Source organism: Bubalus kerabau, chromosome 7 (assembly GCF_029407905.1).
Source record: "Bubalus kerabau isolate K-KA32 ecotype Philippines breed swamp buffalo chromosome 7, PCC_UOA_SB_1v2, whole genome shotgun sequence".
In the NCBI taxonomy this organism is placed as follows: Eukaryota; Metazoa; Chordata; class Mammalia; order Artiodactyla; family Bovidae; genus Bubalus; species Bubalus kerabau.
The window spans coordinates 71,032,988-71,056,965 of record NC_073630.1 but is presented as its reverse complement, the minus strand read 5'-3'; the positions used below and the strand labels follow the sequence as shown (position 1 = coordinate 71,056,965).

Here is a 23,978-nt window from a genome sequence, read left to right as displayed (position 1 = left end):
GCTCTGTGAAGAATACTGTTGGTAGCTTGATAGGCATGGCACTGAATCTGTAGATTGCTTTGGGTAGTATACTCATTTTCACTATATTGATTCTTCCGATCCATGAACACGGTATATTTCTCCATCTATTAGTGTCCTCTTTGATTTCTTTCACCAGTGTTTTATAGTTTTCTATATTTAGGTCTTTAGTTTCTTTAGGTAGATATATTCCTAAGTATTTTATTCTTTTTGTTGCAATGGTGAATGGAATTGTTTCCTTAATTTCTCTTTCTATTTTCTCACTGTTAGTGTATAGGAATGCAAGGGATTTCTGGGTGTTGATTTTATATCCTGCAACTTTACTATATTCATTGCTTAGCTCTAGTAATTTTCTGGTGGAGTCTTTAGGGTCTTCTATGTAGAGGATCATGTCATCTGCAAACAGTGAGAGTTTTACTTCTTCTTTTCCAATTTGGATTCCTTTTATTACTTTTTCTGCTCTGATTGCTGTGGCCAAAACTTGCAAAACTATGTTGACTGGTAGTGGTGAAAGTGGGCACCCTTGTCTTGTTCCTGACTTTAGGGGAAATGGATCAATCGAAGAAGAAGAGATAACAATTACAATTATATATGCACCCAACATAGGAGGACTGCAATATGTAAGACAAATGCTAACAAGTATGAAAGGGGAAATTAACAATAACACAATAATAGTGGGAGACTTTAATACCCCACTCACACCTATGGATAGATAAACTAAAAAAAATATTAACAAGGAAACACAAACTTTAAATTATACAATAGACCAGTTAGACCTAATTGATATCTATAGGACATTTCACCCCAAAACAATGAATTTCACCTTTTTCTCAAGCACACACGGAACCTTCTCTAGGATAGATCACATCCTGGGCCATAAATCTAGCCTTGGTAAATTCAGAAAAATTGAAATCATTCCAAGCATCTTTTCTGACCACAATGCAGTAAGATTAGATCTCAATTACAGGAGAAAAACTATTAAAAATTCCAACATATGGAGGCTGATCAACACACTGCTGAATAACCAACCAATCACAGAAGAAATCAGAAATAAAAATATGCATAGAAATGAATGGAAATGAAAACACAACAACCCAAAACCTGTGGGACACTGTAAAAGCAGTGCTAAGGGGAGGGTTCATAGCAATGCAGGCGTACCTCAAGAAAAAAGAAAAAAGTCAAATAAATAACCTAACTGTACACCTAAAGCAACTAGAAAAGGAAGAAATGAAGAGCCCCAGGGTTAGTAGAAGGAAAGAAATCTTAAAAATTAGGGCAGAAGTAAATGCAAAAGAAACAAAAGAGACCATAGCAAAAATCAACAAAGGCAAAAGCTGGTTCTCTGAGGGGATAAATAAAATTGACAAACCATTAGCCAAACTCATCAAGAAACAAAGGGAGAAAAATCATATCAATAAAATTAGAAGTGAAAATGGAGAGATCACAACGGATAACACAGAAATACAAAGGATCATAAGAGACTACTATCAGCAACTATATGCCAATAAAATGGACAACGTGGAAGAAATGGACAAATTCTTAGAAAAGTACAACTTTCCAAAACTGAATGAGGAAGAAATAGAAAATCTTAGACCCATCAGAAGCACGGAAATTGAAACTGTAATCAAAAATCTTCCAGCAAACAAAAGCCCAGGTCCAGACGGCTTCACAGCTGAATTCTACCAAAAATTTAAAGAAGAGCTAGCACCTATCCTACTCAAACTCTTCCAGAAAATTGCAGAGGAAGGTAAACTTCCAAACTCATTCTATGAGGCCACCATCACCCTAATACCAAAACCTGACAAAGATGCCACAAAAAAAGAAAACTACAGGCCAATATCACTGACGAACATAGATGCAAAAATCCTTAACAAAATTCTAGCAATCAGAATCCAACAATACATTAAAAAGATCATACATCATGACCAATTGGGCTTTATCCCAGGGATGCAAGGATTCTTCAATATCCACAAATCCATCAATGTAATACACCACATTAACAAATTGAAAAATAAAAGCCATATGATTATCTCAATAGATGCAAAGAAAGCCTTTGACAAAATTCAACATCCATTTATGATAAAAACTCTCCAGAAAGCAGGAATAGAAGGAACATACCTCAACATAATAAAAGCTATATATGACAAACCCACAGCAAACATTATCCTCAATGGTGAAAAATTGAAAGCATTTTCCCTAAAGGCAAGAACAAGACAAGGGTACCCACTGTCACATGTGGGTTTTATAATTGCTGTCCCAGTATGTATGAGTTGGTATCTTATTTCTGCTTTTAATTTGCATTTTCCTAATGATTAGTTATGCTGAGCACCTTTTAAAGTACCTCTTGGCTGTTTGTATGTCTTCTTTAAGAAAAAGTCTGTTTAGGTCCTTTGTCCACTTTTAATTGAGTTATTATTTAACTATTGAGTTGTATGAGTTCCTTGTATATTTTGGATACTAACCCCTTCTCAGATATGTGGGTTGCAAATATTTTGTCCCCTACTGTTGGTTGCCTTTTCATTTTGTTGATGGGTTTCCTTTGCTGAGCAGAAGATTTTTGGTTCTGATGTAATCCCATTTGCTTACAATGAATAACACGTGGCCTCAATCCCTGTGGCATTTACAGTCTGTTCAAGAAATCTGTCCTAAAATAGTATTGCAAGCAACATGCACCAGAGTGAGAGAGTCAGAGTGGACTTCTTGTTACGTTTGCTGCTGCTGCTGTTAAGTTGCTTCAGTCATGTCCGATTCTGTGCGACTCCATGGACTGTAGCCCACCAGGCTCCTCTGTCCATGGGATTTTCCAGGCAAGAGTACTGGAGTGGGGTGCCATTGCCTTCTCCGTCTTGTTATGTTTAGTTTTCCTTAAAACTGTCGATCACGGTTAGATGGCATTTTAACCTATCTTGTTGTTGTATTTTTAGGTATAAGAAAAGCACTACCTCCAACACCAGCGCCAGAAATAAAGAAAGTAAGGTGATCTTTAACTTTTGGAAGTGATGAAAGAGATAGTCGCTCATTCATGTGTAACTTTTTGCGACCCATGGACTGTAGCTTGCTAGGCTCCACTATCCGTGGGATTTTCCAGGCAAGAACACTGGAGTCAGTAGCTATGCCCTTCCCCAGGGGATCTTTCTGACCCAGGAATCGAACCCAGGTCTCCCACATTGCAGGTAGATTCTTTACTGTCTGAGCCACCAGGGAAGCCCCTAACTTTTTTAAGTGTGTGTTTACCAAGTGTGTTTTTGTTCAGTCCTGTGATATTGCCTCCTGCATTTCTATCAGAAATAGATAGATTATGGCTTAACTTGATTTTTTTTGGTGTCAAATAATATTTATTTAAATGTATCAGAAATTATCACTGGGGGCCCTATTATCATCTGGCATTCTGCCTATATTTTGGCTTTGAATATTATTCAAGCAACGTGGGACTTTAGAGGAATATTTCAGTCCTGAGACCACAGTATTATGACAAAGGGATGACTCTAGTGATTTAATGATATACCTATGAATAGTGAAGTATGGTACAAAACATATACTTTGGACTTGGGAGGGACCCGATCCAGCACGAATCTGATGTGGGTGACTTTAAGCCATTGTTTCCTTAGTTATAAAATGGAAATTATATACTCTTATGGAATTAGTACTAAGAATAAATGAGGATGCAAATGAACTTATTTGCAGAACAGAAACAGACTCACAGAGGAAGCAAACTTAGGGTTGCCCAAGGGGAAAGGCGGGGTATGGGGGTAAATTAGGCGTTTGAGATTAGCAGATAGGAACTATTATATATAAAGTAGATAAACAGCAAGGTCCTACTCTATAGCATAGGGAGCTGTATTCAGTATCCTATAATAAACCATAATGAAAACAGTATGAAAAGGAGTATATACTGAATCACTTTGCTGTATACCAGAAACGAATGCAGCATTTTAAGTTAACTATGTGCTATGCTGTGCTTAGTCGCTTAGTCATGTCCAGCTCTTTGCAACCCCATGGACTGTAGCCCACCAGGCTTCTCTGTCCATGGGGATTCATCAGGCAAGAATACTGGGGCGGGTAGCCTATCCCTTCTCCAGGGGAACTTCCTGACCCAAGAGTCGTACAGAGGTCTTCTGCATTGCAGGTGAATTCTTTACCAGCTGAGCTACCAGGGAAGCCCAACTATATATTTCAATTTAAAATTAAAAAAAAAAAAGAATAAATGAAAAGAAATATGCCAGCTATGTACTTAGAGTGTACCTTGCACATAGTAGGCATGAAGAAGTAGATTCCTTCAAGTGGGAGACCTGACGAAAGTAGGTCTTTTTCCCATTGTAGGCCATTAAATGGTGGATCTACTTTTAGTCGTCATTTCTACTCACATTCTACCCTTGCCTCTCCCTGGTAAGTTAATCCTGACCCCGAGAAGACTCCTTCTAATATTTAAAGACAGTTTTTGCTCTTTTCCTGTATTCTGAAACCCATGAGAGGCCCAGTAGCATCAACATCCTCAAACTCATGGGCGGAGAGTCACCAGATTACTTTAGGTAGAGTTTATTCTGTGGCAGTATGCAGTGCTTAGTGTCTACTTCACACCCAGTTTCACATAGAAGACTAAACTTTCATATTTCCATTTCTTAGCGAAGGCCTCCTCCACCAATTCCGCCTGAAGAAGAAAATGGTGAAGAAATAGTTGTAGCCATGTATGATTTCCAAGCGACAGAAGCACATGATCTCAGACTAGAGAGAGGCCAGGAGTATATCATATTGGAAAAGAATGATGTTCATTGGTGGAAAGCAAGAGATAAATATGGGTAGGTATTCCCTCCCTGTGGATGATACAGAGTGGGTGGCAGGGAGTTAAATACTGAGCGAGAAGATGATAATCTGTAACTGCTATGTAGTGAGACCAGTTCAGCAGCCGTAAATGAAAATATACATTATCACCTTTTAGTAGCACAGTGTCTTCTTAGTGACTCAAAAAATGTAAATAGATCAACCACTTCTTTCCAGAAATTAGAATCCATTACACTGGTCTATTTCTCATCCATTGTATGTTTGAATTGGATTGTTTTGATCTTGGGGGAAATTACATTTTATGTCTCTTCCCGTCCCCCTCCCCCTCAAAATAAATAAGTAATCTTAGATTGGTTGTAGAAAGAGGGAATGTGAGTGTGTGTCTGTCTATACGTATGTGTGTATGTGCCTATGTCTAAAATACATACATTCAAGAAGTTTAAAACAAACATTATTTATACTAAATAGGATTTAAAGAGAATAATCCTTTCAACCTTATTATTGGTAAATAATGGGTAAATATGATAAACGTTGCGGCGGGGGGTGTATCTTAAGCTTCATTAGGAAAGCTCTGTATCCTGTGCTTACCTCTGTAGTATAACCCTGTTTTTATTCTGAGTTCCTGTTAATAAGAAGAGGAGGACTTTTTGTCCTGATTAGAGTATTCCCTTCATGCAAATCCACTTTCTTACCTCCTGCCCCACCCGCAGTTCCAGGGTCACTGCTGGAGAAGCAGTGGAAGCCTCTGGATTGGGCAGGGCCCATGCCTGCTGCTCACTTCTTGGCAGCGGTACGTCTCCTGAGTGCTGTGCGTTAGTACCTTTATGGAAACCTGTTCATCTATGTTTACAGAAAGGTCATCACTGCTTTTTTTTTGCCAAACAAGATTTTTTTTTAAAATTATAGACATATCAAAAAGATATGTAGTAGTTTAACGGAGCCTCTTGTCACTTGACTTCAGAAATTGGTTGGTCATAATTTTAAAATCTTCCCATTAAAAAAAAAAAAATCTTCCCAACTGTTCTTTTTTTTTTTTTTTTTTTTTGAGTATTTAAAAGTAGATTCAAATCATCATGAAATTTCACCCCTAAGTCTAATTGCTAAAGATGTTTTTAAACAACTGCTGTGTCATTAGCATATGTGTGTGTGTGTTAGTTGCTCAGTTGTGTCTGACTTTTTGTGACCCCATGGGATATAGCACACCAGGCTCTTCTGTCCATAGAATTCTCCAGGCAAGAATACTGGAGTGGGTAGCCATTGTCTTCTCCAAGGGATCTTCCCCACCCAGAGATGTACCTGGGTCTCCTGATTGCAGGCAGTTTCTTTACCCTCTGAGCCACCAGGGAACCCCAACATTATAATAGAATAATAATTTTAAAAATTCATCTGTAGGCTTTCCCCCAGCATTTTCAGGACTAGAAGAAGAGTACAAATAAAAGCCCAGATATCAAATATTTAAATATTTATAAGTCAAACTGACAAACTGGTGAATAAGGTATAATTTATCCCCCAAGTTGACAAACATACCTCCAAAATGACAAGGAAAGCAAGGTCTGGCTTGGAGTTCCGTGCCAGAACGTGACAGTGCACGGAGGACTGGCCGTCTCCCCAGGGTCTCGCCCTTCTCCCTTTCCTTCTGTCCCTGGTTCCGTCTCACATGCACCATGTACATCGCCCAGCTACACATCCAAATTCTGTCCATTTGGTTGGCAAAAGCCACCTCCCAGCTTGGTCACTGCCTGAACCTGGGCTGGAGGAGTGCATGCAAGCAGCATCATTTGGTTTTCAGAGAATGAAACCCCTTGGAAAGGCCCATGTAGGGCTTGGCAATGGGCAGTGAATTCTGAGGCCATAGTTTCAGATGATAGTCCAGCTGAGGAATGATGGACTTTAGCATTCCCTTGAAAGTGAGAGGTCGGAACAGGGGCCCTTCTGGCCCAGGTTTAAGGATAGTACCAACTCTGTAATTCTGGTTTCCCTTGATTAGCTCTAATCTGTATTTTTACAATTTACTCAAGATTAAAACAAGGTCAACACAATGCATTTTGCTGATACGTCTCATGTCTCTCTTTTATTGTAAAACAGTCCCTGTCCTTTTTCCCCCCATTTTTGATTTATTGATAAAACCAGATCTTTTTCTCTATAGTGAGCCACAATCTAGATTAAGCTATTTGCTTCCACATGGTGTCGTTTAATGTGTATCCACCAAAATCAGATTGATTATATTCTTTGCAGCCAAAGATGGAGAAGCTCTATGCAGTCAGCGAAAATAAGACCAGGAGCTGACTGTGGCTCAGACCATGAACTCCTTATTGCCAAATTCAGACTGAAATTGAAGAAAGTAGGGAAAACCACTAGACCATTCAGGTATGACCTATATCAAATCCCTTATGATTATACAGTGGAAGTGAGATATAGATTTAAGGGCCTAGATCTGATAGATAGAGTGCCTGATGAACTATGGAATGAGGTTCATGACATTGTACAGGAGACAGGGATCAAGACCATCCCCATGGAAAAGAAATGCAAAAAAGCAAAATGGCTGTCTGGGGAGGCCTTACAAATAGCTGTGAACAGAAGAGAAGCGAAAAGCAAAGGAGAAAAGGAAAGATATAAACATCTGAATGCAGAGTTCCAAAGAATAGCAAGAAGAGATAAGAAAGCCTTCTTTAGTGATCAGTGCAAAGAAATAGAGGAAAACAACAGAATGGGAAAGACTAGTGATCTCTTCAAGAAAATCAGAGATACCAAAGGAACATTTCATGCAAAGATGGGCTCGAAAAAGGACAGAAATGGTATGGACCTAACAGAAGCAGAAGATATTAAGAAGAGGTGGCAGGAATACACAGAAGAACTGTACAAAAAAGATCTTCACGACCCAGATAATCACGATGGTGTGATCACTGACCTAGAGCCAGACATCCTGGAATGTGAAGTCAAGTGGGCCTTAGAAAGCATCACTACGAACAAAGCTAGTGGAGGTGATGGAATTCCAGTTGAGCTATTTCAAATCCTGAAAGATGATGCTGTGAAAGTGCTGCACTCAATATGCCAGCAAATTTGGAAAAGTCAGCAGTGGCCACAGGACTGGAAAAGGTCAGTTTTCATTCCAATCCCAAAGAAAGGCAATGCCAAAGAATGCTCCAACTACTGCACAATTGCACTCATCTCACATGCTAGTAAAGTAATGCTCAAAATTCTCCAAGCCAGGCTTCAGCAATATGTGAACCGTGAACTTCCTGATGTTCAAGCTGGTTTTAGAAAAGGCAGAGGAACCAGAGATCAAATTGCCAACATCTGCTGGATCATGGAAAAAGCAAGAGAGTTCCAGAAAAACATCTATTTCTGCTTTCTTGACTATGCCAAAGCCTTTGACTGTGTGGATCACAATACACTGTGGAAAATTCTGAAAGAGATGGGAATACCAGACCACCTGATCTGCCTCTTGAGAAATTTGTATACAGGTCAGGAAGCAACAGTTAGAACTGGACATGGAACAACAGACTGGTTCCAAATAGGAAAAGGAGTACGTCAAGGCTGTATATTGTCACCCTGTTTATTTAACTTATATGCAGAGTACATCATGAGAAACGCTGGACTGGAAGAAACACAAGCTGGAATCAAGATTTCTGGGAGAAATATCAATAACGTCAGATATGCAGATGACACCACCCTTATGGCAGAAAGTGAAGAGGAACTAAAAAGCCTCTTGATGAAAGTGAAGGTGGAGAGTGAAAAAGTTGGCTTAAAGCTCAACATTCAAAAAACGAAGATCATGGCATCCGGTCCCATCACTTCATGGGAAATAGATGGGGAAACAGTGGAAACAGTGTCAGACTATTTTTCTGGGCTCCAAAATCACTGCAGATGGTGACTGCAGCCATGAAATTAAAAGACGCTTCCTCCTTGGAAGGAAAGTTATGAGCAACCTAGATAGCATATTCAAAAGCAGAGACATTACTTTGCCAACAAAGGTTCGTCTAGTCAAGGCTATGGTTTTTCCTGTGGTCATGTATGGATGTGAGAGTTGGACTGTGAAGAAGGCTGAGCGCTGAAGAATTGATGCTTTTGAACTGTGGTGTTGGAGAAGACTCTTGAGAGTCCCTTGGACTGCAAGGAGATCCAACCAGTCCATTCTGAAGGAGATCAGCCCTGGGATTTCTTTGGAAGGAATGATGCTGAAGCTGAAACTGCAGTACTTTGGCTACCTGATGCGAAGAATTGACTCATTGGAAAAGACTCTGATGCTGGGAGGGACTGGGGGCTAAAGGAGAAGGGGACGACAGAGGATGAGATGGCTGGATGGCATCACCAACTCGATGGACGTGAGTCTCAGTGAACTCCGGGAGTTGGTGATGGACAGGGAGGTCTGGCGTGCTGCGATTCATGGGGTCGCAAAGAGTCGGACACGACTGAGCGACTGATCTGATCTAATGTCCCGTATATCTGGTGGTTCCACTTCTTATGATGCCAGGGTTACGCAGGCAAACACACCTGAGGTATGTTTGTCAACTTTATTCCTCCATCATAAAATTCTTCGTCAATGTTTCACTTAATGATTTTAGCATCCACTGATGATTATTGCTCAGATCGATTATTTCGCTAAGGATAGCAAAATGGTGATTTTTCTAATTCTGATGACCAAGCTTCCTCTGCTGATAACAATGGTAACCAATACTTTTAAAAGTGTTATTATGGATACTTCTGGGATTCCCAAGTGGTTCAGTGGTAAAGAACCCACCTGCCAATCAATGCAGGAGACATGGGTTCACTCCCTGGGTCAGGAAGATTCCCTGGAGTAGGAAATGGCAATCCATTTCCAAGTATTCTTGCCTGGGAAATCCCATGGATAGAAGAGCCTGGTGTGCTACAGTCCATGCGGTTGCAAAGAGTCAGACATGACTGAGCGACTAAACAGAAGGAGAAGCATGGATAGTTTCATATTTGTTTTTTTTTTTTCTATTGCAGTCATTATTCTTTTTGCTTGGATTGTCCCATCATGGGTCAGTGGTAGCTATTTTTGTTAGGGGTCCTTTTAGCCTTTCTTTCTCAGCTTCCTTGCTTTCTGAATAAAATAAAAGAGCTCAGTTTCATTCTTGTGTTTTTCCTGGTCAAACCTGCAATTTGCCATTTCCCCATAGAGTTCTGGCTCCTTTTCATACAAAATAAAATTTAAAGACAACAGTCGGACACAGCTGAGAGACTGAACTGAACTGAACCAGCAGTTCAAATTCAGAATTATAGCATTTTTACTCAACTTAGAAATTTTATACATGTATCTCTTTTTCTGCTGAAATTCTTGGCTCCAGCCAAGATTCTACCTACTATGACTGCTCCTTAAACTTTAATGTGCACAGGAGTCATCTAGGGTAAAAATGCAAGGTTCCCCGGCCCCACACAGGCCTCCTCAGTTCATGTCTCTTGGGTGGGACCCAGGAATTTGTCGTTTACTGAGTGACCAGATGATGCTGATGTAGATGTTAGGGATACTCTCTGAAAGCGTGCACTGCACAGACTGTCGCGGTGTTGCAGTGGCAGTTGTTTTCATCCCACACTGCCACTTTCCTGAAGTAGTGGTTTCTTTAAAACATCCCCAGAAAGGGTGAATTCAAGAGAAGCACCATAGAATGTTAGGAAGGGCCCTAAACCGAGTCACAAGTTCAGAATTCACATTCTGACCCTGTTGCTGGCTAGTTCTGAGCCCTTGAAAAAGTCTCAATCTTTCTAAGCTTTGGTTTCCCCACCGGAAAGCGGGTACAAGAATGTCTGCCTACCTCAGAATTTTTGTAAGGATCCAATGAGAAAGTCCTTTGTAAAGCATCGAATACTGTAGATATATTGACTTATTGAGGGTCAGCCAATCTTTCTTATAAGCTTTAGGCAATATTATACTTTAATTATTCCAGAAGGGCAGTAATTTTTCTCTTAATACTCTGTCAGTAAAATAATTTCAGTTTATCTAAAAATTATCTAATAATTTCAGTTTACCTAAAGTATTTGTCTTATTTCTAGGAGTGAAGGATATATCCCAAGTAATTATGTGACAGGAAAGAAATCAAACAACTTAGATCAATATGAGTAAGTAAAAGATTATTTTGTGAATGTGGAGAACCAGACATTGTTTTTCTTTTCCTAATTATGTAAGGCATCTGGGAGACTAATGGTTAACTTTCACTGTCTTTATAAGGTGATACCAACTTATTCTTAACTCAGTTGTATAAGATGGTAAATGATGCTGTAAGAATTAGTTTCTATTATGCACTTCACCCGGAGAAGGCAATGGCACCCCACTCCAGTACTCTTGCCTGGAAAATCCATGGACAGAGGAGCCTGATAAGCTGCAGTCCATGGGGTTGCAAAAAGTCAGACACGACTGAGCGACTTCACTTTCACTTTTCACTTTCACGTGTTGGAGAAGGAAATGGCAACCCACTCCAGTGTTCTTGCCTGGAGAATCCCAGGGATGGGGGAGCCTGGTGGGCTGCCGTCTCTGGGGTCGCACAGAGTCAGACACAACTGAAGCGACTTAGCAGCAGCAGCAGAGTTGCCTTTAAAAAAGCATTTGATTGTTTATTTTTTCTAACTATAATAATAATATGTGATTATTGTTTTAAAATTGTTTGAAAATATGAAAAATGTTAATAAGGAAAAAATTATAAATCAACTAGATCTGAACTCTGTCAACATTTGTATATTTTCTTTCAATCTTTTTACTGTTTAAAAAAAAACAGAATCATGCTGTATATACTGTTTTATATCCCGTTTAATTCACTTAACAGTATACTATTTCCTCATACCATTAAATGTTCTTCAAAAACATTTTCATAATTGAACTATATTTCATTCTTCAAATATTTACTGAGACCTTAGCATGTATCATGAACTGTGTGAGATCTTAAGGAGTACAACCAGGCATATAGCCACATGGATGTGCAGTAATTTATAAAATCATTTTCTTATTTGTGTGACATGAATGTTTCGGCATCTTTGCTATGTAAAAATACTGGGATACCTTTTTCTGCTTATTGTTTTAAACTAGATCTTTAAAAACCTACATACTGGGCTAAAGGCTAGTTTTGAACTTCTTAAGACTTCTAAAGCATGCTGTCAAATTACTTTTCAGAGAAAGCAAGTGGGCTGCTGTTCATACGCCCACTGGCAGTGTGTGGCCAGGTTTTAGTGAGAGGCTCAAATATACCAAATACTGTTTGTGGTCATTCTGAGGTGGTATTTTGATGCTTCATTCACTTCTTTAAAAACAACACCATCACCACCACCTCCAACACAAAGCTGTTTCCTCTGTCCATGTCACTTCCTGTAATATGAGTGTACCTTAAAAGTCTAGAAAAGGATTAACAGATTCAAAAGTCGTAGCTCCCAGTGGTGTGACCCCTTCAAAGGTGTTTTAGAAGTAGGTGAGGGTATAAAAAACATGTAACTAAAATAGAGTTTTTGCTCTGAAATAAGTTTTAGGAAAATAGAGCATATATTTAGAATTTGGGGAAGATGCTAAAGGTAGAAACTTGGACCTGATTTTAAAGGGATCTGGTAGAGAAGTGACTGATAATTTGAGGAGGGAAGTGCTTGGAAACCAGATAATCCTTATCTGAATGTAAGAGCTACCCCCTATGACTCACGGGATTACACATAAGGGTTTTAGAAAGTTTATGGTGCATTGCCATGCATTTTTTGGGTGCCTGACTCCACCTCTGCATGACTAAAGGGACTTGCTGTGGGAGCCCCCTCAGCTGGCTTCCGCCCAAGGTTGGGGATACCATGTGGCAGGGTGCCAGTTCTGGCTGCATGAGAGACGAAAAACCTGTTCTCAGTGCTGACTCCTGCTATCTTTCCATGCCACGGTTGGTGTTGGATTTTGCTAAAGCCCATCTTGTAATACATCTCAAATGTCTCCAAGGTTAAAAAACCTTTTGCCAGGTGCTGAATCAAGAGCAATAAGGAGTTCATGATCTGAGCCACAGTCAGCTCCTGGTCTTGTTTTTGCTGACTGTATAGAGCTTCTTCATCTTTGGCTGCAAAGAATATAATCAGTCTGATTTTAGTGTTGGCCATCTGGTGATGTCCACGTGTAGAGTCTTGTGTTGTTGGAAGAGGGTGTTTACTATGACTAGTGCGTTCTCTTGGCAAAACTCTATTAGCCTTTACCCTGCTTCATTCTGTATTCCAAGGCCAAATTTGCCTGTTACTCCAGGTGTTTCTTGACTTCCTACTTTTGCATTCCAGTCCCCTATGATGAAAAGGACATCTTTTTTGGGTGTTAGTTCTAAAAAGTCTTACAGGTCTTCATAGAACTGTTCAACTTCAGCTTCTTCAGCATTACTTGTTGGGGCATAGACTTGGATTACTGTGATATTGAATGGTTTACCTTGGAAACAAACAGACATCATTCTGTCATTTTTGAGATTGCATCCAAGTACTGCATTTCAGACTCTTTCGTTGACTGTGATGGCTACTTCATTTCTTCTAAGGGATTCCTGCCCACAGTAGTAGTTATAATGGTCATCTGAGTTAAATTCACCCATTCCAGTCCATTTTAGTTCGCTGATTTCTAAAATGTCAATGTTCACTCTTGTCATCTCCTGTTTGACCACTTCCAATTTGCCTTGATTCATGGACCTAACATTCCAGGTTCCTATGCAATATTGCTCTTTACAGCATCAGACCTTGCTTCTATCACCAGTCTCATCCACAACTGGGTATTGTTTTTGCTTTGGCTCCATCCCTTCATTCTTTCTGGAGTTATTTCTCCACTGATCTCCAGTAGCATATCGGGCACCTACTGATCTGGGGAGTTCATCTTTCAGTGTCCTATCTTTTTGCCTTTTCATACTGTTCATGGGGTTCTCAAGGCAAGAATACTGAAGTGGTTTGCCATTCCCTTCTCCAGTGGACCACATTTTGTCAGAACTCTCCAGCAAGACCCATCCGTCTTGGGTGGCCCTATGCGGCATGGCTTAATATCACTGAGTTAGATAAGGCTGTGGTCCATGTGACTAGATTGGCTAGTTCCTGTGATTGTGGTTTTAGTCTGTCTGCCCTCTGATGCCCTCTCTCAGCTCCTACCACTGAAAAACGCTGGGCTGGATGAAGCACAAACTGGAATCAAGATTGCTGGGAGAAATATCAATCAATAACCTCAGATATGCACATGACACCACCCTTATGGCAGAAAGTGAAGAAGAACTAAAGAGGCTCTTGATGACAGTGAAAGAGGAGAGCAAAAAAGTTGGCTTAAAGCTCAACATTCAGAAAACTAAGATTTATGGCATCTGGTCACATCACTTCATGGGAAATAGATGGGGAAACAGTGGAAACAGTGAGAGATTTTATTTTGGGGGGCTCCAAAATTAAGCAAATGGTGACTGCAGCCATGAAATTAAAAGATGCTTGCTCCTTGGAAGGAAAGTTATAACCAACCTAGACAGCATATTGAAAAGCAGAGACATTACTTTGCCAAAAAAGTCCATCTAGTCAAGGCTATGGTTTTTGCATTAGTCATGTATGGATGTGAGAGTTGGACTCTAAAGAAAGCTGAGTGCCGAAGAATTGATGCTTTTGAACTGTGGTGTTGGAAAAGACTCTTGAGAGTCCCTTGGACTGCAAGGACATCCAGCCAGTCCATCCTAAAGGAGATCAGTCCTGAGTGTTCATTGGAAGGACTGATGTTGATACTGAAATTCCAATGCTTTGGCCACCTAATGTGAAGAACTGAGTCATTGGAAAAGATCCTGATGCTGGGAAAGATTGAAGGCAGGAGGAGAAGGGGACAACAGAGGATGAGATGGTTGGATGGCATCACCAACTCAATGGACATGAGTTGAATAAACTCTGGGAGTTGGTAATGAACAGGGAGGCCTGGTGTGCTGTGGTCCATGGGGTTGCGAAGAGTCGGACAGGACTGAGTGAGTAAACTGAATTGAACTGAACTGAATCAAGAGCCCCTCTGCTGTTTGTTTGGGGGCAGGAGGAGGAGCCCTAGGCAATGGTTGTCCCCTGGGTTGGACTCAGGACTGCCAACCTATAGCTCCCGGGGTATCAGTACCCTGGTTCTCACCTCTATATCAGGTCCCAGAATGGGGAGGACAGAATCAGCAGAAGTGCTGCAGGAAAGAAACTGGACTCATTGTGGTGGTCAGGAATATGTTCTTGATGGAAACACATTAAAGGAAGAAGGTGACAGGAATGCAAGGGCCCTTAGACGGGAAAAGTCTAGGACAAGACTTTGCATGGGTGATCCAGGAGGCTAGGACCAAATTGAGAACCGGCTAAGATTTATAGCTCATCGATTGGTTGTTTTCAGTTTTTTTTGTTGTTATTTTATACCTGTTGCCTCCTTTTTATAATTTACCCAGCCCACCCTCCCCAAGAAGCTTGGCTAGGATCTTTCCTTTCCAGAAAGGACTCAGTATCCCTAAATCTGCTTTTCCCCTCGATTCAGACACCACCATGAAGTCCTATCCCTTTAAGTGTTTGAAGTAACTAGCCAATCTGAAACCCTCATTCCCATTAGGGTTTTGATATCTAAGAAGGGAATGACAAGTTACTTACAAATCCTGACGTTGTTTCTAGAGATATATTGTACCTTCATCAAGGGGAACTAACTGATCTCCCTAGGTACTTGTGTACCAGGCTTGTGAGCCATGCGCGTGCTGGCGTCCTAGCGCGGTAGCTCTCCTCCTCACCGTGTGTGCTTCCTCACATTCCCACCTCCTGCATCGTTCTTTCCCATAGGATGCGTTCGGCATCCTTTCCCTCTTGTCTCTCCCTCCTTGCCCGGTGACAGGTATCATAGAAGAGACAAAGAGGCCACAAAGAACCGTTAGGAAATACTCACCAAGAGCCACAGGTTGATTCCTCTTCTGATTTGCTCATCACTCCTTCCTGTTTTCCTTCCACTTTAGTGTCTGAGTTTCTATTCTAGGGAAAGCATCCTTTCTGGGGAACCTGCAAATGCCTTAAAAAGGACTGCTTAGAACAGGATTTGTGCTGTGAATTCCTTTTCTTTCCTTATTTTCTTTATCCCTTTCTAGGAGCTTGAATCGGAAAAGGCAGTGGCACCCCACTCCAGTACTCTTGCCTGGAAAATCCCACGGATGGAGGAGCCTGGTAGGCTGCAGTCCATGGGGTCGCTTAGAGTCAGACACCACTGAGCAACTTCACTTTGACTTTTCACTTTCATGCATTGGAGAAGGAAATGGCAACCTACTCCAGTGTTCTTGCCTGGAGAATCCCAGGGACGGGGGAGCCTGGTGGGCTGCCGTCTATGGGGTCTCACAGAGTCGGACACGACTGAAGCGACTTAGCAGCAGCAGCAGGAGCTTGAATATACTAAGTGAGGAAAGGACCTCTTTATTTTTTCCCTCTGAGTTTCTTATATCTAATTCCTCTTGAAAGCCACAGTCTAGTTTTACTGACTACTTGCATGTGAATGTGAGACTAAACCTCCATTGTTTACTCTTGCTGTGAGAATATGGGCTTGGATCTTCTGTCATTAGTTAAGAGAATATTTTTCAGTCTTTCAGATCCTGCTGGTTTATAATGCATAATGAGAGATCCAGTTACTGTTCTTAATTATTTCTTATGACTGTTTTTAAGAAGATAAATATTTCCTCTATCAATGAGAAAGCTTTAGGGACAGAATCCAATCTGTTCTCCTTTTTTTTTTAATGTGAACCATTTTAAAAGTCTTTAGTAAATTCGTTAACAATGTTTTTTCTGTTTTATGTTTCTTTTTTTTTTGGTTGCAAGGCACTTAGGATCTTAGCTCCTCAATCAGGGATCCTCTCCTGCATTGAGAGGTGAAGTCTTAACCACTAGACAGCCAGGGAAGTCCCCTCCTCCTTTATTTCATTTCTCAATTACTTTCAGAAATTGATCAGAACTATAGCTTTGTTGAATGTGGTCCCAGTTCATAAAGTGGGATCCACAGAAATGAGATCTTAATACCCACAATTCTGAGGCCTGGTTAATCATTTCAGACTCCAAATAAAATAAGTTACTGGCTTGTACTGAGATTATAATTTGTGTTTGGCTGCTAAAACTGCTCAAAAGAATCTTGTATTTTTTTTTTCTTTGTGTTTTTCTCTTCCTCAGTCAGGGAAGGCCTTTGTATTTGCTTGTCTCACGGTGTTTGCTGGGCCAAAAGCAGGTGCTCATTCTCTTATAAAAGCCTGAAACAGTGACAAAAAATTCACGTGTTTAGAGGGGCCAGGCTAAGTTTTGTAATATTGGAACCCTCAGGAAATATGACTGGTGAAGGGTTCTGCCCATGAAAGGCCATCTAAAACAAAACAGCAGAGAACAAAAACCCAAGTGTAAAGCTGACAGTTTGAGGGACTTGTCTAGTGGTTCAGCGGTTAACATGCTTCCTACACGGGGCGGGGCGGTGGGGGTGGCGGGGGCAGGCATGGATTCCTGGTCGGGAATTAAGATTCCACATGTCACACGGCCAGAAATATAAATAAACCTGACAATTTGAGTTCATCTTCTTCGGCCAACTTGCTCATAATCCCATGGAGAGATTGAGCTGTGGAAAGAAGGGAAGGGGTGTACTTTTGAGCATGAAGTGGGAGATGGCAGTATCCATCTTTCCTTAGGAAAAATTTCCCAAGGGGTAAAAGGGCCGCTGATATGCAGGGGCTTAGCACAGAGTGGGGAGGGCAGGCGCCACTGCTTGGCCCTGGCGGAGTTCCTGCAGCAAACCTGAGGAGGCTCCCAGGGGTTAGGACTGTGCTAGAAGCAGTACATCGGGAAGACCCAGGAGGCCTCTTCTGTTTTTCTCTGTTTCTTTCAACACTTGGGATCTTTGTGAAGTTCACTAGGGGAGTCTTCCTGATAAGCTGAGATAAAATCTACTGCCTGTTGGTGGGATGGAGGCTTAGGATTAGATTTAATTTGAATTAAAGACAATAATGTAGTGATATTTCCTGCATATTTGAGTCTTTGGGGTAAAATTCATTCTTGCTGTTATTATAATAGTGAAAAATTAGAAATGATTTTTATGTTAACTAATAAAGAAGAGCTTAAATAAATTATGGCACATCCAGACTATGAACTATATTGTTTTGCAAAGATGTGTGTGATACACTGTTAAGTGAAAAAATCCGGGTTCTGATACAGCAAGTATACTTTGATCAGCTTTAATAATGAAAATGAGAATGTTAGCATACATATGGGTCTTTATAAAAATATGGGTAGAAAAAGTCTGCAAGTATGTACATCCAAATGTTACTAGGGGTTTTCTATTTTATAGAGATTATGCATCATATCTTGTTCTTATTTATTGTTTGTCATTGGGGAGCAGTATTGCCTTGCTAATTCTAAAAAGAAAAAAGAACAATTAAAATACCTGAGGTCTGAAACATATCTTTTTCTGTTCAGATGGTATTGCAGAAATATGAATAGGAGCAAAGCAGAGCAACTCCTTAGAAGTGAGGTAAGTGTTTGTACTTGTTTTGTGGGTTTGGTTCCAGCACAGAATCAATTGAAATGAATTCCTGATTAGTAATTCCACCTACCTCTGTGACCAAAGCCTAAAAAAATACCATGATGTAAGTACAAATTTTTAAAAAAAATAATTTAAAAGTGAAGGCTGCTATATTTGTTCCCTGGGGCTACTGTAAACAAAGTACCACAAACTGAGTGCTGTACCAAAGTAGCACAAGCAGAAGTTTGTTGTTTCACGGATCTGAAAGTCAGAAACCTGAAATCCAGATGTCAACAGACTGGGCTCCTCCAGGGGCTGTGAGGGAGGGATCTGAATGAGGCCTCTCTCCCTTTCTCCCTGTGGTTCTTCCCTCTATGCATATCTGGCTCTGTGTCCAGATTTCCCTTTTATAAGGACTCCAGCCACATAGGATTAGGGCTCCCTGCCCCATGACCTCATTTCCACTTGATTGCCTCCATACATCTCCACAGAAGGTCACGTTCTGAAGCACCAGGGATCAGAACTCCAGTGTGTGTTTTTCAAGGGGGAAAGAAAGTCCCTGTTTTTCAGTCGCCCAGTTGTGTCTGACTCTTTGTGACCCCATGGACTGCAGCAGGCCAGGCTTCCCTGTCCTTCACCATCTCTAGGAGTTTGCTCAAACTCCTGTCAACAGATTTATAACAATGGATAATAGCTATACATGGCCAACGTTTTCTTTACCGTTTCTTACTGATTTATCATTGGCTACCTTAATGTTAGTAATTAATATGTATTTTTCTTTTTTGCTTCAAGTTGTTTTAAAACAGTTTTAACATCAATATTACATGCTATCTTTTATAAATGAAGTGTTAACACAGTATTTAGTTGCCTTTAGAAATGTGCCAAAATTCTTGCACTTTAGAAATAATTACAGTGGCAAGATGAAATCTAGTCTAGAGGAAGCTAAGTGGACTGAATAAGGAGACCCATCCAAGTCTAGCTGTCACTTTTCTAGTCTATTTTTGGCATCTGTAAGACAGAGATGTTGTATTAGAAGATGACCTCTACAGTTCTCTGCATTTATGACCTAGTTATTCTATTTAGTAATAGTTCTGTTAAACCTGTGCTTTCTCATTTTGTCTCCTGCTTATTATTCCTAGTTGAGGTTTGGTTGGGTGCTTATTTCTTATAGTTTATGTTAAGAGAGCAGTACATTCATGCATGCTAAGTTGCTTCAGTTGTGTCAGACTCTTTGTGACCCTATGAACTGTAGCCTGCCAGGCTCCTCTGTCCATGGGATTCTCCAGGCAAGAAAACTGGACTGGGTTGCCATTTCCTCCTACAGGGGATGCTCCGGACCCAGGGATTGAACCCATGTCTTTTACATCTCCTGCATTGGCAGGCAGGTTCTTTGCCACCATTGCCACCTGGAAAGCCCATGCTGGAAGAGAGCAATAGCAGGTGATTATGCTTGATTCAGAGATCAAATTGCCAACATCCACTGGATCATCGAAAAAGCAGAGAGTTCCAGAAAAACACCTACTTCTGCTTTATTGACTACACCAAAGCCTTTGACAGTGTGGATCACAAAAAACTGGCACATTCTTTAAGAGATGGGAATACCAGACCACCTTACCTGCCTCCTGAGAAATCTGTATGCAGGTCAAAAAGCAACAGTTAGAACCAGACATGGAACAACAGACTGGTTCCAAATTGGGAAAGGAGTACGTCAAAGCTGTGTATTGTCACCTTGCTTATTTAACTTGTATGCAAAGTACATCATGCGAAATGCTGGGCTGGTTGAAGGACAAGCTGAAATCAAGATTGCTGGGAGAAATATCAATAATCTCAGATATACAGATGACGCCACCCTTATGGCAGATAGCAAAGAGGAACTAAAGAGCCTCTAGATGAAAGTGAAAGAGGAGAGTGAAAAAGTTGGCTTAAAGCTCAACATTCAGAAAACTAAGATCATGGCATCTAGTCCCATCACTTCATGGTAAATAGATGGAGAAACAATGGAAACAGTGACAGACTTTATTTTCTTGTGTTCCAAATCACTGCAGATGGTGACTGCAGCCATGAAATTAAAAGACGCTTGCTCCTTGTAAGAAAAGCTATGACCAACCTAGACAGCATATTAAAAAGCAGAGACATTACTTTGCTGACAAAGACCCATCTAGTCAAAGCTATGGTTTTTGCATTAGTCATGTATGGATGTGAGAGTTGGACTCTAAAGAAAGCGGAGTGCCAAAGAATTGATGCTTTTGAACTGTGGTATTAGAGAAGACTCTTGAGAGTTCCTTGGTTTGCAAGGAGATCAAACCAGTCGATCCTAAAGGAAATCAGTCCTGAATATTCATTGGAAGGACTGATGCTGAAGCTGAAACTCCAATACTTTGGCCACCTGATGCAAAGAACTGATTCACTGGATAAGACCCTGATGCTGGGAAAGATTGAAGGCGGGAGGAGAAGGGGACGACAGAGGATGAGATGGTTAGATGGCATTGCTGACTCTTATCTATTGACATGAGTTTGAGCAAGCTCCGGGAGTTGGTGATGGACAGGGAATTCTGGCGTGCTGCCGTCCATGCAGTTGCAGAGCCAGACACACCTGAGTGACTGAACTGAACTCAACTGATGCTTGATTCATATGACATGTCACCTCTCCTCCCATTCTGTGGGTGGCTCCACAGTGAAAGGCTGCTGTAGGGCAGTGGGTACCTAGAAGGCTTGAGGTCTAAATCCTGGCTCTGCTCTTTACTAGCCATTTGACCTGGGCAAATTTCCAACCTTTCTGTGCTTCATCTCCTCATCTGTAAACAGGTAAGGGGATAATAGTAGTACCTACCTCAAAAGACTATTTTGAGGACTGAGTAGATCCACATATAATATATCAAAGCAGAGTAAGTTTTCAACAAGTATGTGCAATGGCAGCCCACTCCAGTGTTCTTGCCTGGAGAATCCCAGGGACGGGGGAGCCTGGTGGGCTTCTGTCTCTGGGGTCGCACAGAGTCGGACACGACTGAAGTGACTTAGCAGCAGCAGCAGCAGCAGCAGGGACTTCCTTGGTGGTCCAGTGGTTAAGACTCTCTTCTCCACTGCACTGGGCACCTGTTTGATCCCTGGTTGGGAAGCTGAGATCTCACATGCCACACAGTGCAGCCAAAAACAAAAGAAAATAAGCACACAGACCAACAAAATGTGTTTTACTAGGAAATCTTCCAGCAAAGATAAAGGAATAGTTCTGCTTCATAGAGTAAAATCATTTCCAGGAAATTTTGTGTAAGCAAATAATGTTAAGTCATGGGAAACATAAATCAGGGGAAAAAAAGTTTACTGACCAATAAATTATTATGATCATTGTCCCTAATTGTTCTTATCAGATTTTTTGGGGGGGCTTTATTTCATTCCATTGTCTTTCCTAGGAATAAGGAAAGACTGTTTTCATTTTCATCTGCTAGGCACACTTTCCAAGCAGATTCAGTGCTGGAGACTGGCTGTGGTGCTGTTGGTGGAGAGGTGTTTGAGGTTCCTGGCTTCTGTTTCTTGCTCTTAGGCTTAGAACTTGATGAGGATTTATCTTTTGACCATCACTGTGTTTCTGCCTTTTGGTTTTCTCGGCTTAAGTTGCTTGTGCTTCCATCTCTCCTTTTGTAAAGAGTGATATTTAACATAGATTTCTAGGGGAATTAAGGACTTTTTTAAGTGTTTCTATAAAGAGCACTGAGATATTTACAGGAAAAATGCTATGTGGACAAAGATGATATAGAGTTAGGATTCAGGACTTCTAGAAAATTCCAAAAATGTATGAAATGAAACCCAGTTGTTAAGAAATGCCTTTTTCAGTAACTGTTTCCCCATATGTCCAGGAAGTAAAGGAATTGCAAAACCTTGTCTGTCAGTTCTGGAAGGGCCCTGAGAGATTATCTCCTTGAAATGTCTCCTACTGGTGTGTGTTCCACGCATCGGAGAAGGCAGTGACAACCCACTCCAGTGTTCCTGCCTGGAGAATCCCAGGGATGGGGGAGCCTGGCGGGCTGCCGTCTGTGGGGTCGCACAGAGTTGGACACGACTGAAGCGACTTAGCAGCAGCAGCAGTGTGTGTGTGAAGAGTTACAACTATGGGGAATTATGAGTGTGCTTTCTTTAACCAGTCCACAGGTCGCAACAGTCCGCGGGTCGCAAAGAGTCGGACACGACTGAGCGACTTCACTTTCACTCTCTTTAACTAATCTCATGGTCCAGTAATGTGAAGTGAAACATCACGTGGATGACTTACCTGTTGCTAAGTTGTGCTTCTCCAACCAGATTTTCTAGGCAGAGGATAATAATCATAAAATCATAAGACTGGGTTCTTGAATCTTCTGTATGGCATTGATATTGGATTGAAATAAAATTTTTCTTAACTTGGATTTTAGGATAAAGAAGGTGGTTTTATGGTAAGAGATTCCAGTCAACCAGGCATGTACACAGTTTCCCTTTATACAAAGTTTGGAGGGTAAGTAATCTCTTTCTCTTTTAATTCAGAATTTTTGAATGCAGTTCTTGTATAGCTTGCATGGATTCCTGAAAAATAAGCTGCAATTCAGAATTTAAAAATCTGAACTTGATTTCTAAAGTCTATGTGCTGTGCTGTGCTGTGCTATGCTGTGCTTAGTCGCTCAGTCATGTCCAACTCTTTGTGACCCCATGGACTGTAGCTTACCAGGTTCCTCTGTCCATGGGGATTCTCCAGGCAAGAACACTGGGGTGGGTTGCCATGCCCTCCTCCAGGGTGTCTTCCTGACCCAGGGATCGAACCAAGCTCTCCCGCACTGCAGGTGGATTCTTTACTGTCTGAGCCACCAGGGAAGCCCTAAAGTCTATAACATTTTTGTATTCATATCTAGTAATTGTCCTCATCATTCTCTATATATGTATTTGTTGAGAATGGCTATAGAAACCTTGGGGCTTCCCAGCTGGTACAGTAAAGAATACAACTGCCAATGCAAGAGACTCAGGTTTGATCTCTGAGTCTAGAAGATCCCCTGGAGTAGGAAATGACAACCCACTCCAGTATTCTTACCTGGAAAATTTCATGGACAGAGGAACCTGACTGGCTACAGTCTATGGGGTCACAAAGAGTCAGACACCACTGAGGGACTGAGCACACACACGCGTAGAAATCCTAGCAACATTCCACAGATGATTACTTTGTACTGTGCTAGTGGTAAGGCTACCACACTGAGCAAAGCACACACAGAACCAGCCTTCCAGTCGCTTGGTGGGGACTTCTTTCAGAGAAGCAAACAGGCAGTGCTGGTATATATGAGTGAGTGCTGGGCCGAGTGCGTGTGTGGCAGGGTAGTGGGGTACATAGCCCAGACACATCTGAGTTCATCATTAATACTGCCTACTGACATCCAATCTGAGACCTGATGGGTGAGGCAGGTGGAGGTTGGAGGGAGGGGAACAAGTGTTTCTGACACAGGAAATTGCTGGACCCAGAAGTGAAGGAGCACTTGGCAAGCTGAGGAAAGTGTATTGTAACTAGATTGTAGAATGGGAGGGGTGGGGCAAGGGAGGAGAGAGGAACCCGAGAAGGAAATGTGAAGTCTGAGCTTTATCTTAACACCAGCAAGAGTTCTCTGAAAAGTACTTTTAGCAGATGACTCAAGAAGATCTGTGTTATAGAAAGATATCTAAAACAGAAGTTGTACATGTTTTATAAGTTCAGTTTATTCACTTTTAGAGGTCCTCTGAACATTTGTAACAT

At 41.2% G+C, this 23,978-nt stretch overlaps 1 protein-coding gene across 3 annotated transcripts in view; it reads left to right on the top strand.

Annotated features, from left to right (window-relative positions):
- TEC (tec protein tyrosine kinase) overlaps positions 1-23,978 on the top strand; it is a 167,924-nt gene that overhangs the window by 124,092 nt on the left and 19,854 nt on the right. For all 3 annotated transcript variants that reach the window (XM_055588507.1, XM_055588505.1, XM_055588506.1), the window contains 5 exons: positions 2,943-2,989; positions 4,642-4,814; positions 10,810-10,875; positions 18,196-18,250; positions 22,642-22,721. In XM_055588507.1, the coding sequence (XP_055444482.1) occupies positions 2,943-2,989; positions 4,642-4,814; positions 10,810-10,875; positions 18,196-18,250; positions 22,642-22,721 (421 nt within the window). The remainder of the gene's footprint in view (positions 1-2,942; positions 2,990-4,641; positions 4,815-10,809; positions 10,876-18,195; positions 18,251-22,641; positions 22,722-23,978) is intronic.